The 27371-nt window shown below is 48.9% G+C and overlaps 3 protein-coding genes across 3 annotated transcripts; 2 read left to right on the forward strand and 1 right to left on the reverse strand.

The window, feature by feature from the left end:
• Positions 1-1956: 1956 nt before the first annotated feature.
• On the forward strand, positions 1957-4032 carry LOC124691041 (formin-like protein 7). The gene has a single exon (XM_047224328.1). The coding sequence runs from the start codon at positions 1957-1959 to the stop codon at positions 3751-3753; it is 1797 nt and encodes a 598-aa protein (XP_047080284.1). The 3' UTR covers positions 3754-4032.
• Positions 4033-19296: 15264 nt separating this feature from the next.
• Positions 19297-20426, forward strand: LOC124688941 (cytosolic sulfotransferase 15-like). Its single transcript, XM_047222557.1, has one exon. It carries the CDS (start codon positions 19340-19342, stop codon positions 20291-20293), a length of 954 nt encoding a protein of 317 aa, XP_047078513.1. The 5' UTR covers positions 19297-19339; the 3' UTR covers positions 20294-20426.
• A 2511-nt stretch (positions 20427-22937) lies between these two features.
• Positions 22938-24351, reverse strand: LOC124688942 (cinnamoyl-CoA reductase 1-like). Its single transcript, XM_047222558.1, has 5 exons — positions 24195-24351; positions 23959-24113; positions 23680-23862; positions 23219-23571; positions 22938-23118 (listed from the first exon to the last, which is right to left on the reverse strand). The coding sequence occupies exons 1-5, from the start codon at positions 24349-24351 to the stop codon at positions 22938-22940; spliced, it is 1029 nt and encodes a 342-aa protein (XP_047078514.1).
• Between the last annotated feature and the right edge of the window lie 3020 nt (positions 24352-27371).

Consider the following 27371-nt stretch of genomic DNA (forward strand, 5'->3'; position numbering starts at 1 on the left):
GTGGTTTGTCAAGGGTGAAGGTGCATGTATTGGAAACATGTTTGGTGATGAATGCAAAATTGATTTATTCATACTTGCAAACAAGTGTGAATTTTACAGTACTCCCTCCGATTCATATTAATTGACTTCAATATGGATGTATCTAGAACTAAAATATGTCTAGATACATTCATATTAGAGTCAATTAATATGAACCGGAGGGAGTATTTGTTTTTTTTTTGGATTTTTAACAAGCAAACTAAGAAAGCAAAAATAAGAACAAGAATGGAACTAAGAAGAAAATACAAAAGCACATCTAAAGGATAAAATATATCTTAGAAACCAAGTAAAGATAGAGTGGAGACCTCCCCAAGTTTAGATGGTTGAAAACTTTTCACACTTCTTCACAGGTAATGACGCCAGAAAACTTATCTCGGTGCGAATAAAACTACACGTGTTTACCAACACGCTGGGAATCCAGGCACAGGGTGATGCAATAAGCGTCATTTTTCCGTCAGAGGGGTGACTCTACAGTTTATATCGAGTGTTTACACATATTCTACCATCTATGTGTTTCTCCGGAATAAATGCCCTCTTGACCTCAACCTTGGATGATTATTGAAGTCAACTTTGCCATACTGGTTGTGAGTGGTCTGAAACGCGTATTCCAAAATCTTATAGACATATAGTGCGGCTAGCTAACGAGACGATCCACGCCCTTGTCTACTTCCTGACGAGATGCCTGATCTTTCACAAATGCATCAACCATCGACGAAATATATTTAAAAGTACTAAACATTTGTTTATGGAGATGCTTCCCACAATAGGGCGCCCACAGGATTAGGCTGCAAGTGGGACCATTCGCGGGAGGCCCGCGTCTATCCCACGACAGCCACATATCATAAGTGGTAGACTTGCTAAAGCCCACATATGGTTCATGCGAGTTTGTGGGTTCAGTCGGACGCCCACATGATTTCGTGAACTACATAGAAATTGGTTCGATTATGAGCCCCGAGGAACGCCTTGAGGCACTTAACTAGCTCAACATGGTGTCGCTAGCGTTTATGTGAGCTTGGGTATGCGGCACCACGGGTTGCCCACTCCCACCTGTAGTTTTAGGGCTTGTGCAATGGTTGATAAGACTGTTTTATCTTAACGGTGACACATAATCTAGATATAACAATAAAAATGATGTACAATGAGCTGTTTTTTTATTATTATCCTTGGTAACGAGACATCCTAAATTTGTGGTGAGAGAGATTGTGATAAGAGACGATCTCTTAGCTAAGAGAAGGCAACGTCTTTTTTCATCTTTCTTTTTCCTCCACATCAGCATTTATCCTGCGTGGCACTGCTAAGATATCACCATTGTACATGCGCTTACAAGTGGATGTTCTGATGGCGATCTTTGCAATTCTATCCGTCCAAGATCATCGATCCACCGAGGAGCATCCATAACACAAATTGCCACATTGATCATCTAATAGGGATTTTCTCCATATTTCAAACACAATATGGGCAACACATATGAATCATGAACTGAGCAAATAATTGTACCACTTGATCCTCAAAGAAGAAAACCATCCATACCTGAAAATAGAGAAGAAACCGATCCCAACCCCAATGGAGACACCACGCAACGCAACTGTGGGTGAACCCCAGCGGCCAGCGCTTCCCATGCCAGCGGAGGGAAAAAGATGATAGTCCTAGAAAAAGGAACGTAGAAACCGTAACGCAGCGAAAAGCGGCAGGGCCGGGCCCACCGCACCAGCACACGCATTCGCGGCCGCAGCGACGGGCCCAGTCAACACGAGTCCCTCCAAAACCGGGCCCGTTTCCACAATCCTAATCGCACACTAAACTAATCGCTAAATCGCAGATTAGAAGCCACCCGCGCCGCACCTACCTTATAATCCCTCCATTCTCCCCCATTCTCCCAGCCTCCGCCCGCCACCAACCCTAGCCGCCCGCGCCGCCATGGCCGACTCCGGCGACTCCTCCCCGCTCTCCGCCGCGGCCACCGACGACGCGCACCACGACCACAACACCAACACCGCCCCGGACGCCGCCGCGGCCGTGGCGGCGGCGGCGCAGGCGGCCGCCCCGCCCCCCTCCCTCCCGCCGCCGCCGCCGCCCAAGGTGCGCCTCATGGTCAGCTACGGGGGCCGCATCCAGCCGCGGCCCCACGACAACCAGCTCTCCTACGTCAACGGCGACACCAAGATCCTCTCCATCGACCGCCCGCTCCGCTTCCCCGACTTCCTCGCCCGCCTCGCCGCCCTCGCCCGCGCCGCCGCCACCTCCGAAATCTGCGTCAAGTACCAGCTCCCCGGCGAGGACCTCGACGCGCTCGTCTCCGTCACCAACGACGAGGACCTCGACCACCTCGTCATCGAGTACGACCGCCTCCACCTCTTCCGCGGATCCGGCAGCGGCTCCTCCCGCGGCGGCGGCGGCGCCACCCCCAGGCTCAGGGTCTTCCTCTTCCCCGTCACCCCCCTCCACCCGCCCCCGCCGCCCGCCTCGCCCTCGCCCTCGCCGCTGCACCAGCCCAACACCGTCGTCGAGCCCCCCAAGCACGAGTGGTACCTCGCCGACGTCAGGGCCGCCAGCCCGACCCCGCAGCACCAGCCGCACCAGCCGCCGCAGGAGACGCTTCTCGTCCACTCGCCGCCTACCCACGCGGCGGTGCCCATGGCTGCGGTGCCGCAGCCCGTCATGCTCACATCGCGGAACGACCTCGACGCCCTCTACGGCCTCGAATACGCCTACGTCCAGCCACCGGCGGTCAAGGTCAGGGACCCCGCTGCTGCGGGCGAGCCCCCCATGTTCAGGGACAACGTCCCCGTCGAGATCCCGCCCAAAACTGAAGACAACCGCGGCATCCCCATCCCCGCCACCGACAACGCCATGCTCGCTCCCCCAATCTCCCCACCCACCGAGTTCCATCGCCAGATCCACGACAAGCTGCAGCTCGCCGACAACGCCTCCCTGCAGGCACCACCAACTCCTAATCCGCTCGCCGCCCAGCAGCCACCACAAGCTCCCGCTCCCGTTGCAGCCCAGCAGGCACCGCCACCTCCTGTTCAGGTTACCGCCCAGCAAGCACCACCACCTCCTGTTCAGGTTGCAGCCCAGCAGGCACCGCCACCAGCTCCTGTTCAGGTTGCAGCCCAGCAGCAAACACCAGCTCCTACTCCGGTTGCCTCCCAGCAGCCAGCTCCTGCTCCGGCTACCCCTGCTGCTCAGGTTGCCCCTGCCGCAGCCGCCTTAACCAGGAACGGCAGCAACGACTCCCTCACCCGCGCCTACCCACCCGCCACCACCACCGCCCCACCAGAGTACTACGTCCCAAAGTTCCCGGAGAAGCCCCAAGTCATTCCTCAGTCGTCCGCTCCACCCGCCGCCTACCTGCCGGTGCCGCCGGGCAGGTACGCATCTGTCGCCCCTGGCTCCGCGGCCGACCACGGCCCCTTCTTCTACATCCACGGGCCGCCGCCCCACGGCTACTACGCCAGCACCAACCCCGCCGGCAACGCCTACTACGCCGTCGCCCCGCACAACGGCAACGGCAACGGGAACGGCGCCGCTCCTGCCCCCGCCATGTCCAACGCCTACCCGCAGGTGGCCTACGACAGCAATGGCCGCGCCGTCTACTACACCGGCATCCTCCCCCAGCAGTACCCTTCGCCCGTCAACGGCATGTCGGCGTCCGCAGCGGTTCTCGGCACCGAGCCCTCCAAGCCTGTGGCCGTCAAGCCCACCGTCTCCTGATCCAGCAATGGGTTAAAACTGAAATAGTTTTCCAATTTTCGTTCGTTCGTTCGTCAATATTATTATGGGGTTAATATGTCAGTCAGTTGGATGGATTCGTTATTGTGTCTAGTATTATTCACCTATAATTTTTTTTTTATCTTTTTGTTTAGAGTTTTGGTTTTGGAACTAATGGGTTCTGTCATATGCAACTAGTTCTTGGTGTGCTTAGATGTACATACAGTCTTCCGTGGACATAATGGATAATTATATTAGCATGCTGGAGAGTTCTTTATTTAATGTCTTGATATGTTTCTACCGCTCTTTGTTAATTCTTTCAATTCATTGTGCTGTTATTCTCGATATCAGCATTCCAATGTGGCTCAATTGGGCCATGTGATCTTTGTATTCTTCCAAAGCTAAATGTGATGATGCAAATGGATAAGAGTTTAGTGTGTATCTTGTTGAATTCGAGTTGGTATTTCTTAATGGAGTAACTTGTCAAGATGGAAGCTCTCTTGTGAAGAGCAACAGGTTTTTGTCTGAGATGTTACTACTGCTCTTTGTTAATTCTTCTTATTCATCTCAATGTCAGCTTTCCAATGTGGCTCAGTTTGGCCATGTGATCTCTGTATTCTTCCAAAGCTAAATGTGAGGATGCAAATGGATAGAGTACCTTATTGCAAGTCAAGCTGGTATTTGTTAATAGAGCAATCTATCAGGATGTAAGCTCTCTTGTGAAGAGCCACCTGTTTCTGTCTGACATGTTACGACTGCTTCTTTTGGTTATTTTTTGCAATTCATTGTGCTATTCTCAATGCCAGTAGTCAAATGTGGCTCAGCTGGGTCATGTGATGTTTGTATTCTTCCGAAGCTAAATATGAAGGATGCAGATGTATAGAGTATCCTGTTGTTGGTTCTTGTTGATGGAGTAATTTATCAGGATGGAAGCTCTCCTGTGAAGTGCTACAGGTTTTCCATCTGTTGTTCACGGGAAGCCACTTTGCTGCATTGATGTATATGTAAGCTGCAGCAAATTTTGGTTACTGGTACATGAGTACATAATTGCTATTTCGTACTGTTTGATCCACTCAGTGGAGATTTGGTGTGATTTGAAGCCAGGAAATACGAAATTTGGTTTTGTGCTCGGATGCGGAGGCACTGAATTTACTGAAACTTGTGTTTCATATGAATGATCCAGCAGCTTTGATTGGATCTTGTTTTATGCTTATTTAGTTCAGTTATTGGATGCAGACGGTGTAGCAAAAACTGTAGGCGTTGTGTTTGCTGTCCTGGCAATCAAACTGTAGGTGTTGTGTTTGCTGTTCTGACAATCAAACGAACTACTGGAAATGCTGGTTCAGTGTAGGTTATGTTAGATTCTGTCAGATTGTTTGGTGCTGGATTTAGATAAAAGACATCTCTGTTTCCTATTTATCGCCTGTTTCATCGATGTTCTTTGAAAGCCAGCATTGTTCAGCACAGCCTGTCTGGCTGTTGCCACCATTAGTGGCAAAGTGCATCTGCATATCCTATCCACCCTGAACCTCCACTGCTTTGGTGGAAACGGAGCTGAGAAACGCGGGAAGTTGCATAGCAAAGAGGATCTTTCATTCTTCCTCGAGGTACCATCTGTCCACCACAACCATCATCATCACGCTGATCCTCATGCTCACGCTCCCTTTGGGCAAAGATGTTTTGCTGATGGCTTTTTGACTGACCAAAATATGTAATGTGCTGGATTATCTGACTGGTGGCCGCTTTTGCTAACCTGGCTCTTGGTGTCTACTGGAAGCATACTAGGGTCTAGGGAGCATGAGATGTTGGTCTCGGTTCGGCGATGGAGCCGGAGTCATTTCACAGCTGCCAGGTAGTACACTGGTGTGGTACTGCAGTGGTAGCTTGGATCTGAAGATGGTAGCACATCAGGAGAAGAGCTCTGGTGCAGTCTCCTTCCCTTCCATGTGCCTTGTTGGCTGTGCAGTGCAGCTCCAGGGGAAGAACTGAAGATGAGCCGCGGCACATTCAGCACAGGCTGCACTGCATCTATGTGCAGCCATGGCGTCGTGGCACATGGAGCCTGGCATGCTGCCCATGCCGCCGGCTTGGGAGCCGGAGATGGTCAGCGAGTGATAGCTTTCAATGCTCACCTCACCACACACCACACCGGTTGTCGCCCGTTGCGCCGTACCAGAGCATCTTTACTCGCCTCTCCCAAAGCGATTTTAGACGCGCTGAACATTTGACCGCCTCCTTGACCGATTCAGTATGGCGCGGCCCAATAAACTATCCGGTGTCTCGAGACCGTCCCCGGTACACAAGGTTCGTTGCAGGGGCGATGGACGCAACATGCAAGTGACGCGTCTCCCAAAGCGATTTTAGACGCGCTGAATATTTGACCGCCTCCTTGACCGATTCAGTATGGCGCGGCCCAATAAACTATCCGGTGTCTCGAGGCCGTCCCCGGTACACAAGGTTCGTTGCAGGGGCGATGGACGCAACATGCAAGTGACGTGGCGATTGGTGGGCTAGCCTTGTCATCAAAACAGAACCCAAGTGCCACCACTTTTTCTTAATGGGACGATGGTTTACGAGGCGGAAGCAAGCGAAGCGTCCTATCGGCGCTAGCGCTCCTCCACGCGTCGCCGCACGCAACACCGCTTGTTCCCGCCCTTCCCCTTGCAGCTTCCCTCCATTTCCCCGGCTCTTCCCGCGCCGCCTCAACCTATAAAAACTCGTTGTTCTGCTCTGACGGTATCACAGTCGCCACCGTAATTCTTCCCCGTCCTCCTCCACGAAAAAGCCATACCGCCATGCCTCAACCTACGCCATGCTTGGCCTCGAAGGCCACGACAGGCTGGCACCTCCACCTCATTCTACACCTTGGCTCCACCTCCTTTAGCCGAAGAACCCGTGTCGCCCCTCGAGCCTGAGTTTGATGAGCCCGGGTTCGATGAGTACACCACCTACGATGATGATCTGGACGACGAGGAGGAGGCGGAGATGCATGCACATTTCTTGGCTGGTGCGGAGGAGGCAGCCGCCGAGACGGTGATGGAAGCAGCGGTCGTCGCGGAAATTCCGGCGGCGGAAGTGACGAGGCGGAGAGGGACGACGACGACCTGGAGAGCTGGAGCGACGAGCCAGACCTAGAGGAAAAGGCGGAGAAGCAGATGACCATTATTGAGTCTTACGGACTCTGAAGAAGGGGAAGGATGCATGCGCCGCGATGAGGCCTTCGAGGAGCATTGGTAGCACATCGTCGGCATCCGTCGAACGGGCACCCATGGAGGAGGGGCGCCGCATGGCGGACGAGCGGTAGCGGCTTCATGAGGAGACGTGCGATCGCCGGGCTCTTGCATCGGCGATGTGGAAGGAGTGGCAGGCACATGAGAACCGGAGGAGGGAGGGCAGCGACGCCGAGTGGGGCCGTCGAGCGCCCCGAAGGATGGTGAGTAGGATATGGGCTACTTGTATTTGTAATACTAATATGTAATCAAACTTTGAATGAAACAAATTATAATTTCATCATATTTCAGTGTTTTGGAGCCGCATTTGGAAGACGCGACTGGGAATGAGCGTCCCACACAAAGGCGGCACCACCAAGTGGCGTCCCCCATTCAGTCGATCAGACATGGAAAGCGACTGGAGATGCTTTTAGTTATGTCCGGCAAGGTGCTATACTTTTTGTCAATTTTAACCATGTTAGCATAATAAATAGTATACTACAATGATAAATAGTCTGCCATAAAAATAAATACCGTAGCACACTAATAAATAGTTTTACAATAAGGAATGACATAAATAAAATAAGTAAAATCGTCTGGTTATCTTCTTTGAGCCTCCATAGATGTTCAATAAGATTATTTTGCAGTTGGGCATGGGTACCTCCATCGCCAATTTCTGCATGCATGACAAGAAGATATGCAAAATCTACAGGCAACTCATAATCAAGCTAGGCAAGGGGACCATTGCCATCATAGGGATGATCATCTATTGGTAGGTCCTTGCGCTCACAATCGATGATCATGTTGTCCAAGATCACACAATAGTTCATCACCTTCCACACCTCCTCCTGAGACCAAGTAAGATCAGGATACCTGACAATGGTAAATCGAGCTTGTAGTACACCAAAAGCACGATCCACATCCTTCCCGCAACTCTCTTGCTGCGAAGGAATGTGAGATTTTTTCTGACCAGAAGGCTGGCTCATTGTCTTCACAAATGTCATTATTTTAGATAGATGTCATTGGCTAGATAGTACACTTTGTTGTATTGGTAGCCATTGATCTCATAATTGCAGAGTGGGGCATGCCCTTCAACTAGTTTTGCAAATACCGTGGAGCGCTGAAGCACGTAGATGTCATTGTGAGAACCCGCCATGCCGAAAAAGGCATGCCAATTCTAGAAGTCATGGTCATCCAAAGCTTCAAGAATCACACTGCAATATCTATGATGTCCTTTGTACATACCTTGCCAGGAAAATGGAAAATTCTTCCATGACCAGCGCACGCAATCGCTACTTCCGAGCATCCCAGGATCTCCTCTCGCTTCATTATGTGCCATGATAAGAGCTATCTCTTCTTAGGTTGGCCCTCTCAAATAGTTTGGCCCAAACTTCCCGAACACTCCCTTACAGAATGGGTACATGGTTTCCTAAGTAGTGGATTCAGTCATGCATAGGTATTCATCTTTGAAATCTCTAGGAACTTCATACGCTAGCATCCTCATTGCCGCAATGCATTTCTCAATTGATGAGAAGTTTGGGAGTCCGCGCCTTTCTTTATCAAGAATTAGGTATCAAACTTTCTCACACCATGCACTATGGTCTTGAATACCTCCTTGTTCACCCCGAATTGCCGGCGAAATCCTTAGGGGTATATGTAGAATCTTTAGGTAGTCGGTGTAGAGCATGACAGGGCCCTTCATTCTCTGCCTTGGCTTCGATTTCTTTCTCCCGCACTTTGAACCTCCATGCTTGGGACATGCCTTCTCCTCCTCTTGTAGCTTCAGAAGACCGGCGAGTATTATGAAATGCCCCCTTTCACCGGCGGCAACCGTGGCTTCCTCCTCCATCAACATATGCATCATCATCTCGTCATCGCTATCATATTCTACATATAAACAAATAGATGATTCAATGGACTGAACGATGATGTAGGTGTGTCGAACCGGTTTTAAAAGACTTTAGACGGCGTTTTAAAAGACGCGGTTTAGGATGCTTTTAGTTATGCTGATGGAGATGGCTTATCATGAGCACGGCGTGACACGGCAACTAGATGCAGTGTGCTCGCGCCGTGCGGGGCTGTGGGTAGCAGCAGCTGCTAGTGCTGGTGCCAAAGAGCATGGGTGACATAAAAGGTTCTGGTGGCAGTTAGAGGAGCTTGAGCCGAGCGGCTGCTCTCATTCGCTTCATCAGAAAGCGACCATGGCCTGGAGTATTCTGAGTACCACTCTGCTCAGATTTCAGCCTAAAGCAATGGCGCTATTACTGTACATATTGTTGATGTGAGTTGCAGCACAATTGGATGCAAAAGCTCCTTCCTGGGCACTGATTAGGGCGGCCTACCTGCGACAAGGATTGAATACAGAAAGGAAAGCGAGATTGCTTTAGAGCTGGACCGCGTCCTCTTCGGCGAGTTGTCACCAATCATGATAATCACCTGCATAGCCCACTGGCCTGACGCTGCAATCGTGCCTTGACCACTGCTGCCATGTTCACTAACCTTTGTTCATAGGAGTATAGGTTCTGCTCAGGTTATTTTTTGATTGGGTTTGCTGTGCTATGACAATGCGGTGCTCCATGGTTGACTACTCTACGTGACTGCCAGATGCTTTGGGAAAAACATAGAACTAATATATTAAATAATCTGAGTAGCCGACGCTTTGCGGATTTTTTTCTGAGAGAAATCGACAGATGCTTTGCAGTTGAATGGAGATATTGACTGTCTACATACCCGGCCCACGGCCTGTAATTTTGCATGTAGAGGATACAAGTATGTACATATGGGCATTTTTTCATACCCAAATTCGAAAGCATGTAGTTTAGGCAAAAATGACCGAATGAACAGTGTGAAGAAAACTTCCCCTTCCGAAAATTCTATAACTTAAAGGTCGAGCAACTATGTAACTTAAGGTTATATCGGGTCGAGTAGTACGCGTATCCAGAAAATCCCCTTTAATGTTGGAGAGTTCTTTATCGATGTCTTGATATGTTTCTACCGCTCTTTGTTAATTCTTTCAATTCATTCTACTTCTATTCTCAATATCAGCATTCCAATGTGGCTCAAATTGGCCATGTGATCTTTGTGTTCTTCCAAAACGATGCAAATGGATAGAGTGTATCTTGTTGCAAGTCAAGCTGGTATTTGTAAATGGAGTAACTTGTCAGGATGGAAGCTCTCTTGTGAAGAGCCATTGGTTTTGTCTGAGATGTTACTACTGCTCTTTGTTAATTCTTTCAGTTCATCTCAATATCAGCAACCCAATGTGCTCAATTACGCAGTGTTAACTTTGTATTCTTCCAAAGCTAAATATGAGGTTGCTAATGGATAGTGTACCTTTTTGCAAGTCAAGTTGGTGTTTGTTAAATGGCGTAATTTATCAGGATGTAAGCTCTCTTGTGAAGAGCTACAGGGTTTTCCTGTGTTGTTCACGGGAAAGCCACGCTGCTGCATTGATGTATGTATGAGGCGCAGCAAGTTCTGCTCGCTGTGCTACATCAGTACGTACCTACTATTGCGTACTGTTGACGCAGAGAAAATTTTCTGTGGTTTTCAAGTCTCAAAATACGAAATGTGGTTTCAGCTTGTGTCAATTTCTGCTCTGATGTGTGCACTGAATTTACTGGAACTTGGTGTGACATATGAAAGATTCAGCAGCTTTTAGGTTAGTATTGGATGTAGATGGCGAAGCAAAAAAACCTTGGGTGTTCGTTTGCTGAAAATGAAGCGAAAAAACTGGAAATGCTGGTTCTGCAAGTAATGTCATGTTATCTCGTGTCAGATTGTTTACTTGCATAACCCGTTACAGCTGCCTCTGCAAGTAACATCAGTGTCTTCTCTCTGGGCCAGCCTGAATCCTGAATGTTCACTGAAGGGCAGCATTGTTCAGCACAGCCTGTCTGGCTGTTGCCTCTGTTACTGGGCAAAGTGCAGCTGCATTACAGGCACAGCATACCTTATCCACCCTGAACCTCCACTGCTTTGTTGGTGGAAACGGAGCTGAGAAACGCGGGAAGCAGCATAGCGAAGAGGATCTTTCATTCTTTCGATGCTCGCGCGCTCAAGGCACCATCAGTCCACCATCATCATCATGCTGATCCTCATGCTCACGCACTTTTTGGGCAAAGAAGTATGTTTTGCTGCTGCGAGGGAGGGAGATCGATGGCTTTTTGACCAAAGTGTAAGTAATGTGCCCTCTCCTCATATTATCTGCTGCCGCTTTTGCTAACCTGTCGCTGGGTGTGTAGTGGAAGCATACTAGGCCGGGAGCATGAGATGTTGCGCGCGCTCGAGCCGGAGTCATTTCCCAGCTGCCAGGTACACTGGGGCGGTACTGCAGTCGTGCTGTGTGGTAGCTTGGACCTAGCACGACAGGAAAACAGCTCTGGTGCAGTCTCCTTCCCTCCCATGTGCCTTGTTGGCTGTGTGCAGTGCAGCTCTCGTGGAAGAACTGAACTGAAGATGGAGAGCACTGACACGAGGCCGAGCAGCGTTGAGCAGAGGCTGCACCATCTACCATCTGTATGCAGCCATGGCGTGGTGGCACATGGAGGCTGCCCATGCCGCCGGCTTGGGAGCCGGAGATGGTTAGCGCGCGAGCGATGGCTTTCAATGCTCGCCTCACCACTCACCAGATTGGTTGCCGCAGGTTGCGCCGTATTAGTCGTGTTGATGGAGATAGCTGCTCATGTGCATGGTGTGACACCGCAACTAGATGCAGAGTGCTCACGGCCTGCCGGGCTCTGGGTAGCAGCACCATCAGCTGCTGGTGCCAAAGAGCATGGGTGACATGAAAGGTTTCGGTGGCAGGTACTTCACCTGAAAGCGACCATGGCGCTGCCGGGCGCCTGGGCCGGGAGTGCTTCTGAGTATCACTCCTCACAGCATCTCTAACACATACCGTGTAATGTGAATCTGCAAAAGTCTGATACACTAAACCGTACAATAGTTTCGTGGTGTGAAAATCGCCGTGGCACAACATATCCCATGTAGCCGTAGTGCAAATTTAGAGTCAGAACGTCCACGCCACATTTTTCAAACTAGTTTATCCGACTTACTCCGATTTCAAATTTCATTTAAATAAATAAACGACAAAAAGGGGAACTATAATTCAAATTAGTCCATAAACCCAAGTTTAAGCTAGACCAGGTACTTCACCGGGACATAGGGGCGGCAGCGTCGGTGGCTTCACCCGGAGTCATCATGGGAGTAGTCGACGATGATTAATCCGCGATGCCATATCTTTGACACGATGGAGGCCTACCGTGCCTCCACCAACTACCGCTCCTCCTCGGCCTCCTCGCAGCGGAGTTTCATGTGGTCCCACATGTGGGTGATGATGGTGGCGAGAGACCGCTAACGCACAGTGAGAAGGTGCCGGCGTTCCCACTCCACGTCGGTCAGTGTCGCATCGCCGGTGTCGGAGTAGGAAGAGGGGGCCGGAGGTGCGGGCATGAGTTCCATTGGCGGCGCCGAAGGTGGACCTCGTGTCACGGGGCCCACATGGGGGTGGGGGGGTTGCGGCGGGAGACGCACACCCGTAGCTCGGGCGAGGTTTTCGGGGTGCTGCCCGCTGACAAAAAAACAACCACCGTGCGGTGAAAAAAAAAAACAGACGCCACATGCGGGATTGCCTGCCGCCATTCCACACACCGATAGACCGGGCCAGGACGCGATCAAATCCAGTGGCGATCCTGGAGGTCGATCTGAGTCGATGACGGCGAGCAGATCTGAGTCGATAACGGTGAGCGGCAGCCACAGAGGGGGCGAGGTGAAATGTCGATGCACTTTACCACATTTCACCCCCGAACCCACATATATAGTGGCTGCGGTGTCGAGTCAGGGTTCCCACAGGAAAAATTGCGGGCCAGCCCCTTTTGCAGTGTCTGTGCATTTTTAGGCCAAACCGAATGTTTTGTGTACCGGGCCCTTTCGCCTTATCTGATAAAGATGCTTGAAACAATGGTTCCATTTCTGTTCAGATTGTTGATGTGAGTTATAGCACAATTGGCTGCAAAAGCTCCCAACCGGGCACTGATTAGCGCAGCCTACCTGGGAGAAGAAATCAATACACAAAGGAAAGCGTAATTGCTTTCGAGCTAGACCGCGTCCTCCTCGGCCTGTTGGCAATGGCATGATTGTTTGTTCTTGGGCGAGTTCTAAGAGCATCTCTAGTAGAATTACAGATCCTCCCACATATGCGGTGCTAACCGTTTAGGCTGGCTCTAGTCGAAACCCAAAACCGGTTAGCGGTGCATATAGTTGGGGAGGAGGAAAAATCTCTCCTCCCCCATATTTCCTTGGTAGTCGAGCGACTCGCATATCCTCCCCTATCCGCATCGCCGAGGCAATTCACCTCCCAGCCGCCACGAAACACCACCAGGCTTACCGCGAAATGGCAGGTTCTTCCCGCCGCCGTTCCCCTATCCATCCGCGGCGCCGACGTCAACCGCGGCGCGCAGCCTGTTGTACTTGCCACCCCGCCAACTTCTCCGTCTTCGACGACTAGGCGGTGGCGACGACGACGACATCCGCTAAGTCTATGTTTTTGTTTAAATTAATTTAAATTTTCGGTCAATTTTAATTTGTTTGTATGTACTATGTGTGAAATGTATGAATTATGTGCAAGTTTTAGTTCATTTCTATGAAATTTGTGAAATACGGCATCGAAATATAGAGGACTGGATCTAGCGGCCACCTTTAGAGGAGCCAATTTTTGCTCATTTATTTGCCTGCACTCCTTTGCTCATCTAAATTTTAGGGGATCGGCCTCTAACCAAATCATGATAATTGTCTGGATTGATGCTGCAAGCGTGCCTTAACTGCCCATCTTCACTACCCTTATTTCATTATTCTTTTTCCCAAAAAGGCGCTTCATTATTACTTGAAAGGTTTAAGTAGATTCAAGGATAATCTCTAATTTTCAGCGATTCAAAAGTTACAAAAATAGGTGCAATAAAAGTGGTCATCACAGATTTTGTATAAACGCCTAAGAAGGTGAAGGTCTAATCCGTAGATTACGTTGCAATTCACGCCGAGATAATTATCTCTCGCCATATCCTTTAATCAAGTGACATCTGGATAAACAGATTGTGATTTTTCACGCACTAAATAGACGATCATGAACTGCTATCCATGCTCATGGCTAATGCGCGCGGTGTTCCTCCGTTTGACTACTGTTACGTGACTGCCAGTGCCAGATGCTTTGGGAAAAAGCAACGAATTAATAATAAATATTCTGAGTGGAAAATGCTTTAATTTTGTTTTTGAGCATAGGAAGATGCTTTGCAGATCAATGGAGATATTGACTGACTACATACACGGCCCAAGGCTGGAAAAGCTCGGCCCCGCGCCTCTTACTGGGGGAGCACCGCATGCACGCAAGCCTCCGCTCGTTCCGCCCGCGTCTACTCCTCTGATGGGCCGGTCCAGGAAACGCCCCTGTTTTTTTTAAAAATTTTCGTTTTAATTTTATATATGAAATATGTCGAATTTAAAAAACTTCAGGTTTTCAAGATTTATTTTGCTTAGATAAATTTTTTTCATATTTGAAAATTCTTCATAACTTAAATTGTTAAAATTTAAAAATGTTCAGCAATAAAATATTCAAATTAAAAAATGTTTAAAATTGAAAATTGTTTAAATAAAAAATGTTTAAAATTGAGAATTATTCAAAATTTACAATTTTCAAATTTAAAAATGTTTAAAATAAAAGAAATGGATGACATTCAATCAAACCTCCCCCTCGTAATTGATTATTTGACATTCTGGATTTTAGAGGTGAGCTCTTTGGCATCACACCGAAGTGACCAAACTAGCTTACCTAAAAATAACAACAACCAGTCTATTTTAAATGGAACTGACCAATTATCTTAGAAAAAAAAGTGTTCTATCTTGAAGGAGAGGCGGGCTACCACCACCAGTTGCTGGCGGTGCTTCTAGCCACTGGTGGCAGTGTTGTGAGCTTGGAGAACATACAAGAATCTTAAAATATTTTATATTTTATATTATTTTCTTTTATATTTTACAAAACTAAAAAAGATGATGGGGGGGTGGGGGGGTGTTACCAACCGGACTAAAGGGTGCAAACGAAACGGGAGTAAAACCCGCACTATTTGAACCAGGAATAATACCACCCATTGGTCCGGGTTTGTTTTTAAACCGGGACTAAAGCTCCCAGGGGTTTTAAACAAAATGCATGTTTTAGTGTAGTCCAATTATTTCCGCGAGTTCTTATGATTGGCCGTGTGAGCTATATCTGATATCTCCATTAGCTCTCTTAGAGCATCTCCAACCGCGTCTCCCAAAGCGCCCCCAAAGCTATTTTCGAGCATGCCGGACAAATTTTTGTTTCTAGCCGTGGCCCCAAAGCTTCCTTCCGTCCGACGCAGCCCAATACGGTGTCCGGCGCCCCGAGACCGTCATCGCTCCACAGGGGATGCTCCGGGCATGCCGGCACAACAAAATGCGAGGCGGATAGTGGCGGGACCGACACGTCAGCGACACGGAAGCCTAAAACCCATCGTCTACCTCTGGTCAAGCGACGTTAATGGCGCCCAGCTTTCCCAGGCGACCCAGTGACGCGTCTCGTCGTGCATGGCCGTGTGACCATCTACGCCGACGTTTATTGCGGCCAACGCCCCACTGCCGCTTTGCATGCCGCCGCTGTACAATAAGAAGCGCCCATCCTTTCTTCCATGTTCCAATCTCGCTGCTCCAAACTCTCGCTGCTCCCAATCTCTCACCGCTCCAATCTCCTCCTCCCTCGTTGCTCCAACCTCCAATGTCATCATCGTCCCGCAAGAGCGTCGTGGCTTTGGCTGCGGCAGCCTTACCGTGGCGGAGTGATGTCTACGCACACTTCTATTATTGTAGACAGTGTTGGGCCTCCAAGTGCAAATGTTTGTAGAACAACGACAAGTATCCCTTAAGTGGATCACCCAAGGTTTATCGAACTCAGGGAGATAGAGGTGAAAGATATCCCACTCAAGCAACCCTGCAATTACGGTACAAGAAGTCTCTTGTGTCCCCAACACACCCAATACACTTGTCAGATGTATATGTGCACTAGTTCGGCGAAGAGATAGTAAAATGCAAGTGATATGGATGAATATGAGTGGTAATAACAATCTGAAATAAATATGGCAGCAAGTAAACATGTAGTAAAATAGTAAATAAACGGTGATTCGATGTTTGGAAACAATACCTAGGGTTCATACTTTCACTAGTGGTTACTCTCAACAATGATATCATAAAGGAATATAAAATATAAGCACTTCACTATATATGCTATTCTGAACTACTCTCTGCTTGGATAATGAACACTAATTCATTGCGTAGGGCTGCAAAAGCAAACCTTAAAGATGTATTCCGAAGTACTAATGAACACCCCACGCTGTCATTTTGAGCATTCATAGGAGGTACTAACACACCACAATTTCATAGAGATATCCAACTCAAATCATAATTCAGTGAACAAGTATTTTGTGAAATAGAGCCTAAGAGACCCACACGGTGCACACGCTATCACCTTTACACACGTGGGAAAAGGAGTCTCCGGAGATCACATAAGTAAAATCCACTTGAATAGCATAACGGCATCTAGATTACAAAGCTCATGATCATATAAAGATCACATCATAGGAGAGAGAGATAAACCACATAGCTACCGGTAGACCCTCGGCCTCGGGGGATAACTACTCACTCCTCATCGTAGGAGTCAGCAACGGCGATGAAGATGGCGGTGGAGTCGATGGAGATGGCTGTGGGGGCCATTCTTCGTCCCGGCAGCGTGCCGGAACAGAGACTTCTGTCCCCCGGATCTTGTCTGCGACGGCGGCGGAGCTACGGAACTTTTCGTGGATGGAGATCGATTGATTTAGGGTTTTTGCGTCGGGAGCTTTATATAGGCGGAAGGGCGAGGTTGGTGGAGGCCTGGTGGCCCCAGACCACCCCTAGGCGCGGGCCAGGGCCGGACTGCGCCTAGGCATGGTCTGGCCCTCCTGTGGCCCTCCTCCGTCTCTTCTCTGGACTCCGTCTTCGCTCCGGAAAAATAGGAACTTTTGCTTTTTTTCGTCAAATTCCGAGAATATTTTCTTTACAACTTTTTTGAAATACAAAACAGCAGAAAACATGGAACTGGCACTGTGGCATCTTGTCAATAGGTTAGTGCCGAAAAATGTATAAAAGTGCCACGAAGTGTAAACAAAACATATATCAATTGGTGTAAAACAAACATGAAGCATAAAAAATTATAGATACATTTGCAACGTATCACGGAGGCGTGGGCGCTGTACCGTGCGGGATATCCTGTCCCGCCGGACATGCGGCTGCCAAGCAGCGGTGGGTGGAGGATGGCCGTCAACAGCGTCGGTGTCCCGCCGCCGCAGGGCACAAATCGCTGGAGGGACGCGATCAGGACCCGGCGGGCCCGCCTCACCGACGAGGAGCGAGCCAATCCAACCTGGGAGCCCACTGGCAACGACGCGTGGTGGGCGGACTACTTCCATGCGTAGAACGACGCCGAGATGTACAACACCGCCGCCGATGAGAGGCCGGCGAAACACCTAGAACATGGAGGGGCGCCTCCGTTTCTGGGGCGTTCCAGCGTGCACCCTAGAGCACGTCGTCGAGGTCATCCAGAACGACGCTCCAAGGCTGGAGATGATGCCGTCGCCGCCACCATCTCCTTCGCCCGCAGCACGCTGGCACCTGAGGAGGACGTACTCGTCCTCTTCAAACTCTTCTTCGTCGGGGCCGGCACGATCGGCGTCTTTGTCGTGCCGCGCCACACCCTACACCGTGCCGAAGCGGGTGGTGAAGGCCGAGCCGGAGTACGCGACGCCTCCCGTCAATCGGAGGCGTGGCGGCAACTGCCTCAGCATCTGCGAACCAGCGCGGCAGCAGCACAGCCGCGCCGGCGGCGCCCTCCTCATCCTGAAGCCGGAGGTGAAGGAGGAGCAGGACGACAAGGAAGCTGCAAAGGCCGTGCAGCTGCCGGAGTATGAGCGCCAACAACGCCTAATCGCTAGCAGCGACGACCCCGACGACTGTCCAGGGCTGCACACGGCATTCACATTATCGCTGGACAACAAGGACGCCTAGAGGGGCGACCTTGACTTGGCGATCGCAATGTCCATCCGCGACAGCGGGAAGCCACTCGTCGACCTCACCGACGACGGCGAGGCTGGACCAACCGGCGCAGTGAAGGACGAGCCCGACAAGCGCGGCAAACAAGATGTCGTTGTCGACGACATGTACAACTTTCACCAGTACTACGATGACTCTGACCGCCGCAAGTACTGTTAGATTAGGGTTTAGTTTAAATTTTATCGAATTTCTTTAAAATCTATGTAATATATAGCAGGTTTGAATGAATACATTAAATTTAAAAAATCTGAAAAAAAAATCGAGGAGGGAAGCGATTTTCTCAAACAAAACACGTCTCCCAAACAATAAATCTAGCGCCGTTTAGGAAGGCTTTAAAGAATGCGGCCGAAAATGTTCTTATGCGTGCAACTCTCGCGTAACAACGAGTAAGGCTCTAGAAGAATGGTCGCTCAGCAGTAGCTCTCGGACCTGGCCCGGAGCTGCTTTAATACTGGATACTCGTGTTGCATGCGGATTGAGGTCCAGCAAATGAGCAGCCTATTTTCGTGTCTTCAACGGCCAGCGACCTAGCAAAGGCACCCTCAGTTACCCAGCAGAATGAATACGCTTGCAGGTGCAGATGAGCAAGGCCACGCCTGGCCGCCTTGGCTAGCAGGAGGACATGCATGGCGGAGACCACGAGGCGGGGTCGATGAGGTGTGCCTGCACTGCCGTCGAGAGCAAGCGGCGCGTGGCTCTGCTAGCCATCGGATCACTCTCTACGCTCAGGCAGTGCCATACCTCTACGTCTTATTCGGGGGTCAGAAATGATATAATTTTTAATAAAAAAGCCTCTTTTCATTTTTTGCAGGTTACTCACATGGTCTCTCATTGGATCCAACTTTGGGCTCTACTGTACCCGGAGGAATTGCGGGATACCATGGCTTCTGGTTGCACACGGCTCTTGATGGTCGCTCAGGATATCTTGTGCCAGACTGGTTGGCGGCATACTAGAAGACTATGTTAAGTTGTTGTCGTAGTATGTCCTTTTTTCGATGATTAATTCTTGTATCAATCCTCGGTTATGCGTGAGTTGTAAACAATACCATTTTGAACCTTTTCTTAATAAATGGCCGTGTGCATCGTCATGATGCAGAAGCCGGGTACACCCCCATTTCAGAAAAAAAACCCTCTACAACCTATTATATAAGAGACCCCCAAATCCCTGAACAAGAACAACCACATAGGTCGATCCAGCAGAAACTCTTTCTCCTCACAGCTAGCTAGCTAGCAGCATGGCACAAGATCAATCCGTGGTCAAAGAGATTGACCAACCTGGCCAAGATCTTCCGACAAGGGATGGATGGTCCACGCCACTCACCCTCTACAACAGCTACTGGCTCAGATCTCACACGGTAAGCAAGTTCATGCTCGTCAGGGACAGGTTCAAGCCCCGCCGCGACGACATCATCCTTGCCACGCACCCCAAGAGCGGCACCACCTGGCTCAAGTCCCTCGCCTTCACCGTCTCCACCCGCTCCCGCTTCACCTTCGCCGGCACCCCTCTGCTCACCAGCAACCCGCAGCGCGTCGTGCCCTTCATCGGCGCCATGGGCGGAGACCTCGACAACCTCGAGGCCCTGCCGTCGCCGAGGCTGCTCTCGACGCACCTGCCGCTCTCCCTGCTCCCGCCCGCCGTCTCCACCGTCGGCTGCAGAGTCGTCTACCTCTGCCGGGAGCCAAAGGACGCGTTCGTGTCCAGGTGGCACTTCGAGAACAAGATTGGCACAGGGGCTCCGATCAGCCTCGACGATGCGTTTCGCATGTTCTGCCAAGGGATCACCCCCTTTGGCCCTTTCTGGGATCACTACCTGGAGTACTGGAAGGAGAGCCTGGCGAGGCCGCACGAGGTGATGTTTCTCAGGTACGAGGAGATCGTGTCTGACCCGCTCATGGTCGTAAGGAAGCTCGCCACCTTTCTCGGAGTCCCGTTCACCGAGGAGGAGGAGGAGAGCGGAGTCGCCGAGCAGATTGTGAGGTTCTGCAGCTTCGATTCTCTAAGCAACCTGGACATTAACAAAACAGGTGCCGGCGTTGAGCGTGCAGGAGGCAAGATTCTCCTCGAGGCCGCGTCGCTCTTCAGGAAAGGGAAGGTTGGGGATTGGGTGAACCACATGAGCAAGGACATGGCAGAAGCAATGGATCGCCTCGTGGAGGACAAGTTCAAGGGGTCTGGGCTAGAGTTCTGAGATACGGCTCAATTTGCGTGCCAGCTACTGTGAGTGCGTAGTGTAGTTGCAGCGTCTGATGATGGCCATCAGTGTTTTCACCAAAGATGTTGAAGTCTACAATAAATTTGGTCGTGTGCTTTGTTTGATTACATTATATTATATTGCCCTTTATCAGAGAAAACAAAAAAGCAACAAAAAGCAATTGAGTTTGTGGAGGTCGTTGTACATCATGTCACCAAAGCACTCTTTTATCACCATTCATTCGGTGCAAAGCACTTATAATATCATCACTAATTGAAGGCACAATCGACTCAGAACCAGGGCAGATGTGGCTCCATCTCTAGCCTAATGGCAACTACTCCCTCCAGACCGATTTTACACAAGCACATTAATTCAAGAGAATTATTGTATCATTATTTTGGTCAATAAAATATGAAATATGTGTCACACAAATTATATCATTGACAACCTTATTTGAATATGAATCTAATGGTATAAATTTTTCATACATATATTCATATTATTAAACTAAATTTAATGGTCAAAATATGTCTTAACCTGCGTGAGCGGACTGTTAAACTGCTATGGACGGAGTAGCGTGAGTGTTTTCACCAAATATTTAATACCAAACTCTGCCCCTCCACGCCATGGAGGCACCGGTCAATTGTCCATTGGGCAGTCCCAGGTGGTCGGATTTGGGGCCGGCTGACCTTCACACCCCCGCGGGAGCTGCTGAAGGACACGAAGGACACAAAGGCTCACGAGTGCCTGGATTCGGAGTGCACCAACGAGTTTACATACCTTCGTGTGAGTCATTTCCTCGACCAACTCTCAAAGATTCAAGCTCTGATTCCAACTGTGAGCCCGAAAAACTACCGACTCAGGCTCCGAGTTTTGTCGGTGTTGTGGATGGTGTAGATTAGATTTTCCTAAAAAATTGTACATTTATAAGTAGTAGATGTGCTTAGGATGGGTTTCCTAGAAATGCACATGATAGTGAGAATGGGGGAGACGGTGAGACGGTGAGAGCGCGGTCATTGTGCGGGTGTAAATTTAGGGTGTGGAGAACAAACACCTTGTGAATATGTGATGTATCATGTATGTTGATGGTCCGTGCATATTATATTTTACTACGAAGTTCGTGATTTTGTAAGCAGTAGAGACATGACCGTCTACACAAAAAATAGACAAATGGGACATTTAGGGCAACCTTGAAGATACTTTTACATTTTGAGTAGGACAGAGTGAAGTATATTTGAGTCTACTTTTATATTTGTTTCTTGTCATGTCGATCCTGGCTGGCCGTGTCTTGTATTATAGGTATGCACGCTTCAAATTTGTTTATAATATTTAAAATAAAAATATAAAAATTTGGAAATGTTTAAAATATGAAAATGGTTTAAATAAAAAATTTAAAATTGAAATTGTTCAAAATTGAGATTGTTCAAATTTAAAAATGTTTACATTAACAAATGTTTAGAAATAAAAGAAGAGATGACATTCAATCAAGCTTCACCCTCCTAACTGATTAATTGACATTCTAGTTCTAGATTTTAAAGGTGATCAAACTAGCTTACCCCAAAATAACAACAACCGGTCTCATTTTAAATGGAACTGGCAAATTAACTTAGAAAAAAGCGTTCTATGTTGAAGGAGAGGCGGAGCCACCACGACCAGTTGCTGTCAGTGGCAGTGTTGTGAGCCTGGAGTCAGGTTCTCCAAGCAGAGATGGCGTCGGTGCTACAAGGGTTGGGAGTGCTGCTTCCAACGGTGACACTTAGGCCCTTGATGCCTCCGTCGGTCAGTGGTGCTGCGGCGGGGATGTTGCAGGCGGGAGCTAACGATGCTACGAGAGGTGTGGGGTGATGCTACATGGAATGGGATAGGTGGCTTTGCTGCAAGGGCTCACGCCGGAGCCGGAAAGAGGAAGAGGGCGTTGTTGCAAGCTGAAATCGAGTGCTTCAACCGATGGGCAGCGGAGCTGCGAACGTTGTGTGGCGCTCCTGCTAGCAAGAGCCTTTTTGCTGTATGAAATTTTCTCAACGACGATGGTCATACCACGAAGGATCTCTGCGCGGCACCAGCCGCATCACCCGCAAGCCATGTGGAAAGATGCGCGTGGGATGTTCTTTTGATGTCGATCTACGTGCGGGTGGTGGAGGGCAACGTGGATTTTTTGTGTGGGCCAAAGTAGACACATGTCAAGCGCTCCACCCTATGATCGGGGTTCCGATCCATAAGAGGGTGCTCAACGCCAAATTAATATGTTCATTAAATTAGAATAAATATATATGAATTAGAAATCTTTGTAGGGCAAATGCAACAATATCATTTATACATTGTCGGTCTATATAGTTTGGTATATATTTGTGGTCAGGGTCATGCATCAATGACCATACGCGCGCCTTGCATTACAGAGTACATTATACTTCACACAAATCAAGCTTGCAAGTCTTTATTTTTCTCTGCCAATTCAAAAATACCTTATCATTCACGACTATTTACATTGTTGCACTTGCCTATATTGGTTATCCCTATTTCTTCTTCATAATTAATAAAAAATAACATTTTCAAACTTTCTGAAATACACAATTCCATGGTGAACCTCGCGAGAATCCTCTGTGTTTCTTGGCTTGTCGATCGTCGCTGGCCACGTCTTGTATTATAGGTATGCACGCTTCGGCGCCGTGGGAGCGGGCAGAGGCAGGTGGCCATTTTTCTGCAGGCACGTCACGGTCTCGTACAAACTTTCCCGGAGCGGAGTGAACTCCAAACCCAAGTCCTTGAGCCTCTGGTTTGAGAACTTGTACGGCATCGCCATCGGCTTGCCGTCGTCTTCGCACCTGCATAAAATATTCTCAGTGAGCATGCGACACACGGTCATGGTGTTCACTCCTGAATATATAAAGTTGATGGATTTCGCTATCATCAAGGTGTTCGTACCTGGCGGTGACTGGGTACTGCGGGAAGAGGTCCTTGAGGAGCTTGAGCAAGTGCGCGCGGTGCAGCACGGCGCCGATGCAGAGGTACCGGCCACGGGCGTCGGGGCGCTCATAGGCGAGGACGTGGGCGCGGGCGACGTCGCGGACGTCGGTGTAGGCGGCGACGGCGTTGGGGTAGGTGGGCTTGGCGCCGGCGAGGTAGCGTGCGACGTGGCCGCTGCTGAAGTTGAGCGCCGGCTGCAGCATGGGCCCCATGGTCATGCACGGCACCACCACCGCCAGCTCCAGGCCCCTCTTGGCCGCCTCCTCCGTCGCCGTGATCTCCGCCATCATCTTGGCGCAGCAGTACAGGTTCTGCACAGGCGTATAGATTTTTCGCGCTCAGAGACTGAACTGATACATTGATATCGCAGGGACGAAATTTGGTTGAGATGCGCCATGGCAGAGGACAGGGGAGCTTACGCCTGATTGTTTGCAGTAGTCGTAGTCGCTCCAGCAGGTCTCGTCGAGCACGGCGTCAGGGCTCCGGTTGGGGTCCATGTGCACGGCGCCGTAAGAGGAAGTGAACACCACGCGCCGGACGCCCTCGTCCTCCGCCGCGCTGATCACATTCCTTGTCCCTTCCACGGCGACTGGCACGAGCTCCTGCAGATCGGCAGAGTAAGCGAACCATGCAAGTAAAGATCCCAAAGAAGTGATCGAGGAGTAAGCAGGCCGGGCAGAGGCAGGGGACTGACGTACGGGATCGTTGGAGACGGGTGAGGCGACGTGGAAGACGCCGTGGCAGCCGGTGAAGGCGGCGCGGAGGCTGTCGTAGTTGAGAAGGTCGGCGCGGCACAGGGTGAGCTTCTCCTCCGCTCCCTCCAGCGCAAGCAAGTGCGCGTTCTTGCTGTCCGCTGCACAAATTAACCAGTCGATCAGTCACACGATGCATTACCAGATCAATGGATCAAGAGAAGAATCGACGGAGAACTTACCAGGATCCCTGGCGGTTCCCCTGACGCGGTAGCCCCGGAGGAGGAGCTCCTTCACCACCCACGAGCCGATGAAGCCTCCCGCCCCCGTCACGCAGACCAACTGCTGCTCCGGCGGCTTGATCTCGCCGCTGCCGTTGGCATTGTCGATCGACGGCATGGTGGTGAACTGGTGACTGCTGACCACGGCGGTCGATTCAAGTGTGGTAGCTAGATGAGATTGCTGGATGCTGCTGAATGTTCAATTGTGTGTGTTCTGTCCGGTCAATCCGCGCCACAATTTATACAGGCGCCGGCGCACAGCAAAACTGCGATGCTAAACTACCTGGAGCGCGTGAGCAGGAAGTTGAAGGGAGGCTCGGCTGCAGGTGCAGCTTGGCGGGAAGCAAAACATAGGGCCGGCCGCGTCGGCTTAGCTCGTTTTGTTTCTGGACTGACACTGATACAGCGGCGGGCGGGAGCAGTTCTGAACCGACCCTCGATGGGTGGGTTTGGGCCGGCCGCCGCACAGCAAGATTCCATTCCGGGAGGGGATCGCCAAACGGAATCCCCTTTGACGTGCGCTTTCATGACCTTCCGCGTCATCTATTACAAAACAAAAGCTGAAGCTGCGTTCCTGCTGCCATTACAGGATATTAGTTTAGACTAGTCATAATGGTAAGTATCATACACTAGTATTCATGTACATGATACTAGTTTATGATACTATCGCACAACGTATACTATCATAAGATAGTACCATAATATTATTATATTTAATGTTTTGTAGAATCTAATGCAAATTTGTGACATAATGTATTTGCCATTAAATTTTTTAGTTTTACGTGCTATGATACAGTATCATATTAGAGCAAGTACAATAAGATCTAGTCACCTGGTTTTAAGAGATAAAATATTATATTTGCTTAGTTGGATGAGATAGATTAGGAGAGAGAAGGGAAGTGGACTCTTATGCAATAGCCAGCTCTAGCAAGTGCTCCTAGACACTATGTGAGACTAAAAGGTGGGCAATGTATTCTAAAAGTAGTACACTTTTATAGCTTACTATTGTACATATTAGCTATAAGTTGACTATAGATGATGTGGCAAAATGTTATAGCCGGCTGCCGGCTACACTATTGTTTTTGCTCTTATGGTACCACACCCATCTCTCACCTTATTAATTGGTGTGCCACATCAGATTTTTACCAACATGGTATGATACTCCCATTGTGGGTAGTCTTATACATTTTCTATCATTAAGGGGAACGACTCCACATCAAGATTCTATCTTAATATGTTCTGGGCTTCTGGCAATCTTTTGTCCAGTCGTCAATTGTTAGGCTATTGTGTTATACCTACGAGGTTACTAGTTAACCGTTGCAACCTAAATAATACATTATCACCATATAAACTTTATATGTTTTTTTTGTCACAACAATGGTTTACATGTCTAGAATGTGAGTATTTGATCCACTCCAAACACGTAAAATATGATATTACCATCATGCAAGGTTTACAATAACCTGTTTTAACCTGGTAACCGATGCGAGTCTACCTACCGACTAAGTAACTATAATTTGATAGCTATGGTAGATTTTTTATATATCAAAACGTATCAACATAAGATACAGTTTTGAAGATCGCGCCCCAACTATACCAACTATGGAAACACATCTAGTTTCAAAGATCGTGCCCCAACCAAAGAATGGACATGCTCCGGTGATGGCGGTGGCAGGGTGATCCCCTTGGGTCGCCTCCTCTCCCTATTTCAATGGCGATCACATCGTCTGGAAGATGATCATGGTCATCGTGGGCGGTTGGCAAGTGATACCTCCGATCCAGATTAATGTTTTTTTAAAGCTTTACCGTAGGGGAAACACCTACGGTGTAATTTTATCGGATTATGGATTGTAGTATGATAAGTTATTTCCTAGAAGATCTAGATTTAGCCGAACCTTGGGAAGCACTGCTAAAATGGTATGGAAACGTCTACAAGACTTGCTAGTTGATTTTATTTTAGGTTTACCAGACCTATCTAGTTTGCTCATAATTTGGTTGTGTTCAATGGATGGAAATAGGTCAGGGTTAAGGATTCTCATGCAGCTATGCATACATATAGAAATGAAATGCATATTTATAGTAAATCAAATAGAGATAAGAGACTTGTGTGAGCAGCACATCCGTAAATACTCTTGCCCTAAAGGAAGAAGTGACAAGAGCCTCTTGGTCCAACCATTGTTCCCACAGCCACGAGTAACAATAGTTATTGAGTAAATAAACATGTACTGTTACTTTTTTCCTTCTATCATTGAGATTTCGCAGTAGCACGCCGTTTTCCATTTATCCCACCTCTCCCATTGACCGATCATATAGACATGGGTTTCTGCAGATCCTCCAATCGAGGCAAAGAGATAAGGATACAAGATAGCAAAACTCATAATCAATTCTTACACATATTTATAAGAATAGATGCATATAATCGCTACGAGGATTCACCCTAACCCGCAACCTGTGAGGAATACTCACACATAATATCAAGATCAAAGATAGAAATCATTATGACAAATAATTGGATTAAAATCACAATATTCTTACAATGGTCGCCAATTCTCAAGGAGATCTCTATTACAATGGTGATGGCTATGGCTATGGACGAGATGGGAGATGGAATGGATAAACTATGTTGGTGGATCTCCTTCGGTGAGGTGTAGATGAATCTGATGGATGGCGGCTCTGTTTAGCGACGGCTCTCTTTTTGCCGTGGGATCCTACACAGAACTTATAGGGTTTGACATCGGGAAGGTTGCGGCGGCCAGTATGGGTGGACGGTACAGGCGGGACTTGCCCGTACCGATGTCTGCTAAAGTCTCTGGAACCGCCTTTTGACGCAACTTTGCTGTACTTGTGACGCGATTTTCTTCAGTTATTGCATGTCCATTTGCCATTATGACATAATTTCCTTCACACCATACAAAGATAGAAGAGATTTCACATCTTTGCAATCATTAGTAATTGATACCACATTGAGAGGGAAACTTAGTCAATTTCATGACTTAGCTAAGGGTTTAAACGCAAGAGAAAAGTGGCGTATTTCACATCCATCAGCAAAATGACATTCCTCCTTTAACCGCGTCCTCCCAGTTTTCCAATGGTCCTACTGTAGGATAACGTTGCATAGAAAACAAAAAATTTCCTACC

The sequence above is a fragment of the Lolium rigidum genome, chromosome 2 (assembly GCF_022539505.1).
Source record: "Lolium rigidum isolate FL_2022 chromosome 2, APGP_CSIRO_Lrig_0.1, whole genome shotgun sequence".
In the NCBI taxonomy this organism is placed as follows: domain Eukaryota; kingdom Viridiplantae; phylum Streptophyta; class Magnoliopsida; order Poales; family Poaceae; genus Lolium; species Lolium rigidum.